This window comes from Callorhinchus milii, unplaced genomic scaffold, assembly GCF_018977255.1.
Source record: "Callorhinchus milii isolate IMCB2004 unplaced genomic scaffold, IMCB_Cmil_1.0 Scaffold4, whole genome shotgun sequence".
NCBI lineage: Eukaryota > Metazoa > Chordata > Chondrichthyes > Chimaeriformes > Callorhinchidae > Callorhinchus > Callorhinchus milii.
Genome location: NW_024704745.1, coordinates 62,335,989 through 62,350,320, shown reverse-complemented (window position 1 = coordinate 62,350,320; position 14,332 = coordinate 62,335,989). Strand labels below are relative to the sequence as shown.

Genomic DNA, 14,332 nt, shown 5'->3' with positions numbered 1-14,332 from the left:
AGTGCCATGGGATTTAAAGTCCTCCTGAATAAGCAGACAGGGCCTCAGTTAATGCTTCATCTGAAGACACCACTTTCAACAATGCAGCACTGAATGGGCGTGTCAGGTTAGACTATGCAAGTTTAAGTCCTGACTTGGGGCTTGAACCCACAACCCTCTGACTGAAGAGGTGAGAGTTCTATCAACCAAGTCAGGCTGATACTCAATTTTAGGTTGTAAGAGGCAATTTCAGGACAGGCCGGCAAGTATTTCTTTAAACAGGAGGTAATTAATAACTGGAAAGGTTATCAGGAAAGATATTCAAGACTAGGCCCAGACTCATTTAAAAAAAAGCTTGATGCTGTGATGGGAGGATTGTAGGATAGGCATTCTGGAAGGACGAGATCGAATAGTCTTATTCATTCTAACCCCTTATAAGACTTGTGATGGTAATTCAAGTTTTGACATTTGTATTGTACATTATGGTCATTCGTCTGGAGGTACAATTAGATATATATTGTAACAAGTATCAAGGGGTGGAAGTGCCCTTTAAAAGGAGCACTGTTATGTGAGAACGCTATATAAATGCAAGTTGTTGTTGCGAGTGGGAAAATTGAGAGGGTATTCTGGGAGCGCCAGAATCCATCAGCCACAAATGAGAGGATTGGGCAAGACACCAACCAGCATGGTAGTGTCCATAAGCTAGGAGACACACTCCCAATCCCTAAGGGTCCTTGTCTCTGACCTATTGGGAAAGAACAGTTGATGGATAATAGTTGGTGGTCTAGATTTAAAAAGCCTACCTGAAAAGGAAGCTGGCCTCTCTCTCGGGGATGGGTGGGGGGAGGGCTGCTGCATGCCAGCTAGATGGATATGGACTCTACAATGGTATCCAAGCCTGTGTACAATAAATCTCAATCTTTATATCTAAACCCGTCTGGATTTCAAGCTCTTCTTCAGAATACGAAACCCCATTACAGTATACTCACACTGGAGTGAAAGAGATTCACCTAAAGTTGGCATATCACACAGGAGCAGAAAAAAAGCTGCTGTTTAAAATATTCAGTCCTCTAAGAGCTTTTTCTTTGACCTTCATTCCTGAAAATAGTGCTGAAATTTACAAGAAGCAAAGGCACCACCTAACAAAAGTCTTGTAGGCTAGTGATTAGAGCACTAGCCTCACAAGCAAGAAATCAGATTTGTTTCTGGGGCGGGGCGAAACCATAGGCAAGTTTCCTTACTCCACACGCCTCTGTTTACCTAGCATTAAGTAGGAACCCGGGTGTTAGTCAATTGGCGGATCACTTTCTGGGGGTAATAATTCATCCAAAAAAAATTATTGAAAAAAATCAGGTCATTCAATCCACAATTGTTTGTGGGATGCTGCTTTGGGCAATTGGCTCCCGTATTTCGCCCACAAAATATACAGTCAATTCACATTACAGTATATTCTGTGAAGCACTTTGAGACGTCTGAACAATGTGATAAGGCACTATATCAAAAGCAAGGATTATTATTATTATAAAAGATATGGTTTCAATCAGCTACAAAACAAAATAGTAAATTAATCCATGCAGAATGTTCTCACTGGATAGATAAACACATTTACAATCAGCTATAGGTGGAGAGTAAAGCGATCTGTATAGTCTATGGAGATCTTTGCAGGCAATGAAGTTGCTTTTACAAGCATATTACTCTGAAGCACTGCAGGACACTGCCTATATAAGAATTATATTCTCACAGGAGGTACAACTGTAAATACTGGAGGTTGTTGTGTTTCATTTATGGAATGTCACAAACTAAGCGCATTTAAGAAAAAAAAATCCTTTAGACTTGAAAATAACTGGAAGTTGAAATAGACACAATATTAGTACAAATTTGTTTCACACACTTATGCAAACAGAACAGGACATACCAATTGTGGAATGAAAAATAGTTAAGCTGGGCCCAAGGGTAGAAGTTCATAGGGCCCAGGAGGAGGAAATGGTGCTGGTTTTGGATGAAACCATATGGCATCAGGAATCTGTGTAGTCTTACCCATTGAATGTCAGGAAAGGTACCAGAAAATGTTCCTAACAGCTTATTTTTTTTACAGCGGATCTAGTGATGTGCTCGGATCAAACATGTTAAAATGAAAGCACTGTTTTAGTTCCTTACAAAATAAAGTTAGTAAATTAATTAATGTGGAATGTTCTCAGTATATACATAAATAAAATTTTACAGCCAAATAATTAATAGAAAAGTATTTCTTTAATATCCTAGAACTGTTGCAGATAAATAAATCCATAGGATAATATTTGTTTTTACTTGTAGGAAATAAAGAGCAAGACAGTAATGATTTTGAGACTTTAAACATGTTTAAGCAGGTGTCCACACTACACGTTCTGTTGGGAGTTCTGCTTCTGATTTCAAACCACCTCAGGGTTACTTCACAGGAAAGGGGGCTGATTAACGTTTCTTCCATGTGAATTTCCTGCGTGCTCCCTCCTGACCAGGCTTCTTCCGTTCCCTCACACGAGGATCAGGAGTCAGCAAGCCAGCTGTAGAAGGAAGTTAAAAGTAAACTGAAACAGTAACTCTGAATTGAAGAAAACATGTTGAAGACTTTATAGATCTTAATATCTATACTTATGAATGGATGTACAAGAAAACAAAAACACATGTTGATTTTACAACTGCCTTGGAACAGTATGTTGCGTTCTGTATCAAAACATCTCAAGTATAAATTTGGTTTTCATTTTTTCATTCTTTGTTAAGAAAAACGATTGCACAAATTTATTGAAACCCCCTCAAAAATATAACTTATTGGAGGATGCAGTTTTGTCAGAATCTTTACTTCAACTGAGCAGGAGAGCTTCACATCAGCCTTTTGCATGTGTAACCATTTACTGTCACTTTTGCTCTATTGTAACTAAGTTTAGGTGACTACTTTAACTCAAGTTTAATCTTGATAAAAAATAACATCGAAAACAGTGAATTACTAAAAAGCTGCTCAACACTGAATTTTAATGCTCAAATTAATTTACATGACTTTTTTGCTTTTTTTCATTACTACAAGTATTTTTCCATTCCCTGTATCAAATTAATATACACATGCTTTCAAAACCAGCACACAAATGCTTCTCAATGAAATACAATTATGGTTATTTGGGGTTGGGATTTTATGCAAAGAAACATTCCCTTGATCAAAGGCTGCAATCATTGCTGCCCTGACATATATGGTCAGTGGCACCTGCTACGGGTTGCAAATAACTTTGGGTTTGAAATTCTGGCTTTTTTACCTTGTCTCATGTGCTCAATCTCATCCTCTTTAATGAAACTAAGCAGAGCGCGAGAAATAGCCAGTCGAATAGCTCCTGCCTGTCCAGAACGCCCTCCTTCTGATACGGTACATTCCAGGTCATGTTTTCCGAGTCGACCCAGGAACTGGATTGGGAACATCAATTGTTCTCTGGAGACCATAGAAAGAAGTTAATGCCAAACCATAGTATTCACTTTATTTTGATGATCTAATTGGATAACTGAAGAATGAGTGAACTAACAATTCAAAACAAAGCTTCAGATAAAAATTATATAACAAACACATATAATAAATCTTGCATTTGATATATTATCACATTTTTGAGACGTCTCAAAGCACTTCATAGAATATACTGTGAAGTGAATTGACTGTATATTTTGTGGGCGAAACGTGGCAGCCAATTGCACACACAGTCATGGATTCAGTGACCAAATTCTTCTTATTTATTTATTTTTGGGAAGGGATTATTAAAAGTGATACGCCAATCGACTAACAACTGGGTTCCTACTGCTAGGTGAACAAAGGTGTTTGGAGTAAGGAAACTTGCCCAATGTTTCTCCCTGCCAAGAATCAAACCCAGGTCCTCTCGCTTGTGTTACTGATCGATTTCCAAATAGTTACTTGGGCAATGATTCGGGCAACTTTTTAAAAAAAATCTGTACAGCTGCATTACCATGTTTTTCAGAGAAAGGTTTCATGGTATTCAATATTAAAGCAATAAATGAATACATTTAAACACATTCTTCTTTAGATGTTTTTTTAGTTTCCCAATAGAAGATTTGCATTCCCAACCCTGCTTCTGTTTGTTCCATGCTACATACAACCAATAGGTACATCACCTTTCTTGAAGCTCTGGAAAATAATGCAAATAGTCTAATCCATTCACAGTTATTTTCCCACTTCCAGGCTCTCGGACTATTACTGTTGCTCTTGAACTTTTTCTTCTACCTGTAATTAAAATTTGGAATCATTAACAGTTTAAACTGTTCTCATGTAAGTACATAGGAGCAAAATGTCAATAAATTGGCATGTGGCCACTACCCCGCTTAAAGAGCACTATATAAAAGCAAAATTGTATATGATGCAAACTGTGTTAAACATTTCTATAACGTAGGTTCATTTTTTGATAGCATTACAACAAAACTTAGAAAGAAATAAAAACAGAAGTCGCTGGGAACACACAACAGGTCCAGCATCTATGTAGAAAAGAAAATGAGTTAACATTTCAGGTCTATGATCTTTCGTCGGAACCTGGAAAGAAAGTTCTTTCAAAGAGCTGGCACAGGCACGATGGGCCGAATGGCCTCCTTCTGTGCTGTAAGATTCTATGATTCCAATTCTTAGTTGAAGGTGAAGGAAAATATCCTTACGTCCTTCAGATCCTCCTGACAGTGCCATGATGAGATCATTCTCATCACATGATATTTCTGATCTTGATATACATCATAGTCTCAAGAGCATTTTGCTTTTAACCCTAAGCTTGAAATGATCAGGAACTTTAGTCTCAGAGGTAGTCTATCCAATGGCTCTGAAAAAATGCATTCAGTAACTGATGACAGACCAGAATTCAAGGAAATACTGAAGCTTTTGGACAGGTCTGCTATTCAGGGGCACAATGCCGCAAGATAGTTGACCTCCCAGGAATTAGAAGAAGCAGATTTAATTGCCACATTATACTCCAGAGTATACACTATACACAGTTGTTTGGGTCCACAAAATTCCAATTAGGATGCGACTGCCATTTTACTCCAGAGTATAATGTGACTATTAAGTTTAACACAGCAGGGTAAACGAAATTCCAACTAGGATGCAATTGTCAGTCAGAAGTTACGAAATTCCAACTAGGATGCAATTGTCAGTCAGACGTTTCACGCTCACTGTGCACACACAGAAAGCTGGCTCGCTTTAAGATACGGACCGGCAACAACGATGACAGCAAGTTGATGACTTGGCAGTCGGACATTTTTAGTGCATGAAATATGGCAGGCATTTTGAAGTGAGCCAGTCAGCTTTCTGCTCACATTTCTGATTTTTTGTTAAGTATATATCAGTGTCCAATCTCTTACATAAGGGAAGTCGCGTTATAATGACGTGCATTACAACAATAAACTTGCTTTCTTTTTATAGCGCCCTTCACACAGGGCAGTATAGAAGGATATAATCTATATCAGGGTTCTATTATAATTGCCTGGCTATATTGAAGAGAATTGTACAGTCTGCGCAGATCCTTCAGATGAGATTAGATTTAATAGACTTTCACGGTCAAAACTTGTGCTCCCCTCTTTGTATGCTTACAATTACGTCAGGATAGACTACCTCTGAGACTATTTTACGAGAATACAAGATCAATTGGACTGCTGATTGTATATTTATTTGATAGGTTCGTATCGTACCAATATTTTGAATTGGTTTGACACAAAAACTGGATCAAATAAATACAAAAACAGCATTCCGATTAACTGACAAGAATTGATCTATGTATGAATGGACGTACCAGAGCTGCCTCAGACCACATCAAACAGGTAGTCTCAGACTGGTTTGGTTGTGGTAAAATTGCAACTGGTGCAAAGCAATTTTTTTCTAGTTAAAACTCATTTAAGTGCCCAATGAACTAACCTTTTCCTGTTAGTAAATAACAAATTGTTACATTGGTTCTCCATTAGTAAAAATCATCCACATTGGGATGCTGCTGGCGGAGCTCCTTATATACAACAAATACTGCAGTGGAGCAGTGGCATAAGGTACTAACCATCCACACTGCTGTCAAAGAGATACCAGTTAGAAACTAGTGTCTGCACGTCAAAGGCAACAGCATCAATGAATAGTGGGTTTGGGAAGAGTTCTTTTCTATGGCTGGAACAACCACTTTTGTGGATAGCCAGTACCGCACTTTACAAACTTAGTCAGATTTGCACAGCGAGGGCAAATTCTGTTGTGAAGGTTATATTATTTGTAGTAATCACACACGCTCATCAGCACTCAGTCAGACTTGTACTGACTTGCATGGCTTCTCATAATCCAGCTGTGATCTGAAACCAATAACTGAGATTATCATTCAGTTTTCATCACATTGAAAAAGTGAGATTTCAAGCAGTCTGGTTTCATTTACATTACTGAAGAGTTCAGAATTTGTGAACCATATGCATCACCAGCACATGCAACATGGCAAACTTTAAGCACGAGATGAAGCATGACATTCAAACAGCTGGGGTGCAACCAAACTCCTTCCTCACAAAATCTTTCTTGCATTAGTTGCCATCTGTTGAGTTACTTCAGTAACATTCATGTCTTTAAAGTATGCAATACTAATAATAACCCACATACACACAGTTCAAAATTGTCTTTCCACTTAGCTGAAGACCGCGTTGCATTATTCTCCTTAAAAATATAGTTATATTGGCAGGGAGAAGAGTGGATGTTAGTTATTAAAATCTCTGGAATTTTATTTCAATCAATTTATGAAGGTAATCCTCATACCCACCTGATTTGTGTTATATCTAGAATGTGTGATCTGTGTGCAGTTATTTTTTTGAAAAAAAGGCAGCTCTTCTTATCCAGCAAAGTAATAATGTATGATTGAAAGGGTATGGAAGACTCAATGTTAGTAAATTAAGAAAAGTATCAGCGTTCGGACTTGTCATCAGAAGTGAGGATCGAGGGTGCTTGAGAGGGGTCGCGGAGGAGGTGCTGGGTATTGGAGAACAGGATTTTGGGGTTGGTTTTGGCATCAGGAATGACCTGTGAGTAAAAAGTATTTTGAGCTTGAGAGAGGGAGCGGTGGTAGGTATGAAGATGCTTGAGCCACAGTTGGCGGTGAATCGTGAGGCTGGTTTTGTGCCATTTGTGCTCGAGCAACCAGTTTTGGGATTTGAGGGACTGGAGAAAACTGTTGTACCAGGGGGAGCGGGTAGGCTTGGAGATGTGGACCTGGTTTTCAAGAGGGCAAGAGGAATTGAAGGTTTAGGAGAAGTGATCGATTGTTCTTCCAGTATGAGGTTCTTGGATTGTAAGAGCTTTATTTGAGAGGGAGAGAAAAATTTTGGAGGCTAATGTGAGTGGGGGTGCAGGCGGAGCAGCATTTGGAGCTCGTTGTAGATTATGGAGGGGGGGAAAACGACTGTCGAGTATGAGGGGGGAGAGTTGGGAAGGATGTGGATGAGGGAAGTGGGGTTTACCTGTCGGAGGTGGGCGATATGGCAGTCGGGGTGGGTGCTCTGGGAAAACCATAGCTGAGTACCATGGTGAGCCTGGTGGAGGATGCCCAGGCTGGAGTAGAGGGAGGCTGGGGGAGGGTACAGGAGAGAGAGAAGACGGGAAGGACTCTAGGAGAGAAGGACTGAGTGGGAGTAACGAAGGGTGGAGAGTAGGAGCGGGGGCATTTTGGGAGATGGAGGCTTGGATCTGAGCGGTAACCAAACACGCAACCCGAGACTGGGAAAAGAGCGATCAGCAGGACATCATCAGCCAGCAGGCATGGCAGGGCTAGGGGAGACAGCATGGAGGGTAGTGAGGGGGATGGACCAAAGCCAGAGAGGGTGGAAGATTGTGGCCGGGTGGGGAGGAGGTCCAGGAAGAGATGAGGGATAGAAATAAAAAATCCACCTGTGTATTTTTCAAGCTTCTGGGATGCTACCCCCGTGAATGGCACTATATTAAAACCTTAAGTATGTTTCCTTACTACACACGTACAAACACCTCTGTTTACCTAGCAGGAAGTAGGAATCCCTTTATTAGTAGATTGGAATCCTGTAGCTCAGTGGTGAGAGCACTCGCCTTGCAAGCAGGACACCTGGATTCAATTCCAGGCAGGGCAAAACCTTGGGCAAGTTTCTTTTCTCCACACATCTAAAAATAATCCCTCCAAAACAAAACAATAATAAATTGGTCATTTTCAATCCACTACTGTTTGTGGGACACTGCTGTGTGCAATTGGCTGCCGCGTTTTGCCCACAAATATACGGTCAATTCTCTATACAGCATATTCTGTGAAGCGCTTTGAGACGTCTAGAAGACGTGAAAAGTGCTATATCAAATGCAAGGATTATTATTATTATATAAATGCAAGTTATTGTGTTACCTTCTCCTTTGCTGAAGGCCACTCCAGTCTCATCAAACTGCAAAGGCTCAATTATCTGATTCTTAGATTGAACTTCCATCTCTCTGCGGAATTTCATCACATATTCTTCCTCAATGTTGCAGTATGGAGAAGACAGCATCCGCTCCAGTAACTGAATAAAGTGCACATACTGTTCAAAGAAGAAAAGGGAAAACTAATTTTACCAGAGAGAGAGATTAGCTCTTGATTACCATATAAATAGCAGGACAATATCAAATGCAAGAATTATTAAAATTAAACAAATCATCTCTCCCACACATCTTAAAACACATTTTTGCTGTTAAACAGTAGTTCCAAAACAGGAAACTGGGCGATGTACTGTTCAGATTTGGATTGGGAAAGTAGTTTCAACAATTTTCAGTAATACACCACAAAACCAATTTTAGAACAAGACAATGAACAACTCAGAAAGCTGCCTTTAATTACCTGCCCTGAGTGAAAGTGAAGCTTTATTGTGTACCTGATTTATTTGGAATTATAGTTATTATATTTATTTGGAAGGTATGCTGTTACGTCTTTAGAACCAAATAAATATGGATAACAATGACATTTACATTCAGTTACAATATCAACGTTTGCAAACAAAATATCAACTTGATTTTTTAAAAACAATTTAATTTCTAAGGAATCTTCCTGTAGCTGCACAACATCCTTTGTTAGGTGGAAAACATGTTTTAGCCTGAAGTCATTTCCGTGGATGTCAAACCTTGTCACCCACCATGAAGCATTCTTAATTAAGAAGATGCCTACTTCTTCCTTTCCAATGTAGCTATCGGGCTATCTTGTTCCTTTCCTTCAAAACTTTTAAGGGGATCAGGGAATTAGAAGAAAATTCATATCCTCAAAATAAAAATAAGAAAAAATGTAATTCAAACTCCACTGTTGTATCATCAGTCTTTCTAAAACTTGTTTCACACTCATTGAACAAAATTGCTTCTTGCGCAGCATTCATTGTATGTCAGCCTCGAAGCTGGTATCACTCTCAGCTCTGAGTTGGAAAGTTGGAAACTCAAGCCCCCCTTTCAGGACTTTGATCTCATAGTCTAAGTTTGGTCACTCACTTTATAAATAAAAAAAATTGTTATAGAAAATTTCACATTGGGAGGATGTCTCAAAGCACTTCACAGAATTTTACTGTAAAGTGCAGACTTCTATGCATCAGACTGGATACCTGTTGGCCTGATGTTGCCTAATGCTGTTGTAGGCATCTGAAATGGCACAGTGTTCCAGTTCCCAGCACTAACAGCCCTCACTTTGATCACCGAATGGTTTATGAAAATATTAATTCTTATACTTTTTCATATTCATTCTGAGCATGAAATTAAGCTAAGAGAGAAAATCAGATATTAAAAATCAGTCCTGACGCAACAGAAGGGGAACAAACATACAACCACTACAGAGCAACTAAGAATGTCATCTAGTATGATCAAATTATTTGTTTAAAGCAGACAGAACCTCCAGACCACCAATCTACCAGCAATGTCTAAAATAGCTGGACAAGTGACAGTCAATTAAAATAAAAAAGGGCTTAATTCGTCATTAGCCTTCTTGCTGGGCAAGTGCAAAAATTTAATTAACCCAATTATAATGTAGTATTTCTGATCGATTTGATTAACCAAATATATACACATACGTACCATGATATACCAGACTGTAACAACAACAACAAAATTACATTTGTATAGTGCCTTTCATGTTGGAGGATGTCCTATAAACCTTTCTCTCAAGTATCAACAAATGGTACATGAAAGCTCCTCATATTGGATTCCACATCGGGTTTCTTAAGATCTCAAGAAGAGTCATATCTTAGTTGACATACTGCAATCGGTTAAAGTTAAGAGTTTTGAGATCTAAGAAATATAATTTTGACTATCCTCTTTCAGGGTGAAGGTGGGGTTGAGAGAAAGAGGTAAGCGGGGTCTTCTTGTAGCTTTGAACTGGCTCGATAATCGGTACTGGCATTGTAAATGTTTGAATCCTGTGAGCATAAGATAGCGGATAACTATCTTCTGCTCGTGGGATTCAAACCGAGTCAAAATTAATATCTCTGGCCCCTAAAGGTCAGCAAGGCCAGTGAGGCGGGGGAGTGCGTTAGGAAAGTGGGCTGGAGGGAGTCTACACGTGGGCCGTGGATTTTTTTGGGGCTAGGTATGAATTCCAGATAACAACAACTTGCATTTGTAAAGTGCCCTTCACGCTAGGACACCCAGAGGCCAGTAAGCTGGGGGTTTACTGTGCTGTTTCCTCAAATTTCTAACGTGTAATTAGTTGATATTGTGATCTTGATATAATTTTCACATACCATATTTTTGCATGCTATAGGTTTTCATCTATCATTAATATGAGCTAAGAGAATCTAAAAGATTAATAACTTCTATCTGTATTACTCTCAGTCGAAATATATCCAGGATTTTTATGTTATCAAAAGTAGTTGTGATCCACTGATTCCTTGAATTCCTTCTTTTAGAAGTTTACACTTGTTGGTGCAGCTTCCATCCATTCTTTAACACATTACTCTTTATTTTATAGTTCAATTGTTAAATTCAGCTAGATTTCTTTGCAATATACTCCTATTTCAAATACACTATGTAACAAAAAACTCACGTCATGGTCAGAAATTGGTTCCAGCAGCAGCTTTTCCAGCTCATCTTTTGTCAACCACCTGCCTCCAACTAAATTTCTATTGGAAAGAAAACAAAATCCACTGAATTCAAGTAACTCACTGAGATTTGCCACTGAATGTAAAAAAGCTCATATTTACTCCAATGATACAACTGAATCTTTTCTAATTTGAATATGGGTATTAATAGATTTCTACCTTTACACACAAGTTGAATTTGATTTTTAAAAGTGGAGGAATCTTTCTTGTTACATGCTGGATAATACTAATCCTTGCATTTGATATAGCGCTTTTCACATCTTCTAGATGTCCCAAAGCGCTTCACAGAATATACTGTAAAGTGAATTGACTGTATATTTGTGGGCGAATGCGGCAGCCAATTGCGCACAGCAATGTCCCACAAACAGTCATGGATTGAAAATGACCAATTTATTATTGTTTTTTGTTTTGGAGGAATTATTATGGATGAAGCAAGGTGATCTTGACATGGGCCAGTGTTAAGACATTGCTTTCTCTTGATGTCATAGTGAACAATTAATACAGCCCTACTGGGACTCATGGCTTTTCGAGCTTCCATTGGTTTTTATTCTCACTCCAGAAACATTCACATTTTAAGCATGAGAGGCTGGATTGGCTGCAGTTCCTAGCATTGCCTCCCAAGTCAGGTTCACTGTAAAATCAAGAGTTCTGACCTTCAATATGGAGTCACATTAACTCAAAAAAGAAGTGTAAGCACCAGTTGGAAAATCAACACTTGCAGAGTCCAACAGAAATAAAATATGTCAACTATGTTGCAAAACTACTATGAAGGCCTTTCATCCAAGTTGTACTTTTGGAGATAGACATTGATATATTGAGGGTGCCCCAAAAAATCAAAAACCCGAAAGGATTGGACATTTGTTACTCTGCTAAATAACTTCTGGTAGAATAATAATTCTTACATTTGATTTAGTGCTTTATCATGACATCAAAACATCGGAAAGCACTTCACAGGATTTACTGTTGTGTAGTAACTTTGTACATTGTAGGCAAATACAGAAACCGACTTGTGCACAGCAACGTCCCAAAAAATGGCATAAAATGAACAATTTTACCTGGAGGTTTGATGGTCACAACATCAACTTTTTTTTCTGCTAGAAAATAATATCTCAGGATACAGTATATAGTTTGGGACACAACATGTCAAGTGACTGGCAGGATGGTAGTAGGTGAACTAGATACACCTTGGTCTTCTTTCACCTAGCAAGGTCTTATATTCTTAGCAACTTGCATTTATGTGGTGCCCTTCACTTACAAAAACTTAAGATAATGTCTCAAAGCCCTTCACAGGGGTGGGATTGGAATTTGAGCAAGGTGGAAGGGGGATGGGGAGGTGACCACAGGCGTAGTGGAAGAGGTAGGTTTTAAATTGGGATTTAAAGATTGATAGAGAGGCGGTGAAGTGGAGGGATAGAGCAGGGAGTTCCAGAGGTTGGGGGTGGGGGGGGAAATAATGACTGAATGCTTGGCCATTGGTGGAGCCTTTTAACCAGGTGGTCATTTACAATTTTGCATTAAGTCTGTAGCATAGAAATTATTACTGGAATACGGAATTCAGACTTCAGCCAGTCGATAAACATGCCATCACTGGGTGCAGCAAATGTCCTTCAAGTCTCTACTGAACACATCATTTGGCATCATTCGCACACCAACCTCAAGCTCCAGGAAGCCACCAACACATATAATGACTATAGTAGACTGGAATAGAAGGAAAGCTGTAGAAAATTCATTCACATCAGTGTCAATGATTCATTACTAGACACAGCAGGCAATGCATTTTCCTGGGTGATATGAACGAGAACACAACTTTTAATGTTCGTGGGAGAAGGGAGACTTAGGGGGTCCTATGGACAGTTTTCAACAAGCCCAACATGACAAACAATCACAGCTTAATGAAACAAAAATTGCATTTTACGTTTCCAGACAATCTGATAAAGCATTATAGTCCTGAAGTACCAAACCAGTTTATAACCAGAAGCAAATTTATGGGCAGTTTTAAGCATACTCATTTTCATAAAAAACTCATGCGTCTGCTGAGACAAAGTCACTTATCATATCTGGTGAAAAACTAATTGAGCTTTTAAATTATTGAAGCTACAAATTAGTGCTCCAAGATGGAATCTATGAACATATGGTAGGATAATTCCTTGTAAGCCCATTATCCAAAGGAACAGTGCCTCAGCAGACAAAGTCATTTATCAAGATTGGTGAAAATCCAAGGAGGTGGTTTAAAGTTGTTGTGGTGACAAATCGACGTTTAGGGACATTAACAGATGTAGAGAGAACTCCCAACACGCCTGCTTACGAAGGGAGCCTGATGAGAAGCAATTTATCAATTCTGGTGAAAACTAAAATTTATTGGGGCGACAATTTACTGTTCATGAACAAACATTTAAAATCCAGTTCTTTTTGTGATGATAACAGTAAATAGTAAAAGATGATATACGATAGATGAGGAAAGGCACAAGTAGAAAAACAATTTTAGGTTTGATTTACTTGAACTATCCAGAAGTAATGGGGATCTGATATGGAGTATTTTTTTAAATGGGATTCCATAACAAGAAAACTGGAAGTACTTCATAGTTTTCGCAAGAACTGTGCTCTGAAAGTAGATTGTGTTGGAGAAGAGTTATTTCACCCAGGTATCTAGTTACTGGAAGGTCCCAACTTAAAGATTCATTGTTAAATGATCCTATTAGAAATTGCCTCTATTTGACCCCATTTAGTTTGCAACCATAGTCTTTGGGATTTCGAATCAATATATATGCTCCCTCAACTAATCTACATGTTCCCCCTTAGTGACTGTGGAGTCCTGTAACTCAGTGGTTAGAGCACTGCAAGTGAGAGACCTGGGTTTGATTCCCAACAGGGCAAAATTTGGGTGGATCGTTTTTCCAGGGGTAATAATTCCTTCAAAAAAAATTGGTCACTCAATCCATGACTGTTTGTGGGACACTGCTGTGCACAACTGGCTGCCGCGTTTCGCCCACAAAATATACAGTCAATTCACTTTACAGTATATTCTGTGAAGCACTTTGAGATGTCACGAAGATGTGATAAGGCGCTATATCAAATGCAAGGATTATGATTAATATTATTATTTGCAGACACAAGAGTAAAATTTCACACGTCGTCTCCACTTACCTGTCGGACATTAAGCTCTAGATGAGCCTCAAAAAACCTGGACAAGACTAAATTTCCTTTAGCACAACATGAAAAAATGAAAGCCACCTTTCGTGGCTCCCAATCTCATTGCCACCAGAGTCAGTTCCCTGCC

At 38.9% G+C, this 14,332-nt stretch overlaps 1 protein-coding gene across 1 annotated transcript in view; it reads right to left on the bottom strand.

Annotated features, from left to right (window-relative positions):
- Nucleotides 1–2,210: 2,210 nt before the first annotated feature.
- The window catches only part of mrps9 (mitochondrial ribosomal protein S9), a 47,586-nt gene continuing 35,464 nt past the window's right edge, over nucleotides 2,211–14,332 (bottom strand). The window contains exons 7-11 of the mRNA XM_007885143.2: nucleotides 11,001–11,076; nucleotides 8,358–8,526; nucleotides 4,120–4,228; nucleotides 3,261–3,430; nucleotides 2,211–2,519 (exon numbers count right to left, since the gene is read on the bottom strand). Coding sequence (XP_007883334.1) covers nucleotides 2,428–2,519; nucleotides 3,261–3,430; nucleotides 4,120–4,228; nucleotides 8,358–8,526; nucleotides 11,001–11,076 — 616 coding nt within the window. The 3' untranslated portion in view covers nucleotides 2,211–2,427. The remainder of the gene's footprint in view (nucleotides 2,520–3,260; nucleotides 3,431–4,119; nucleotides 4,229–8,357; nucleotides 8,527–11,000; nucleotides 11,077–14,332) is intronic.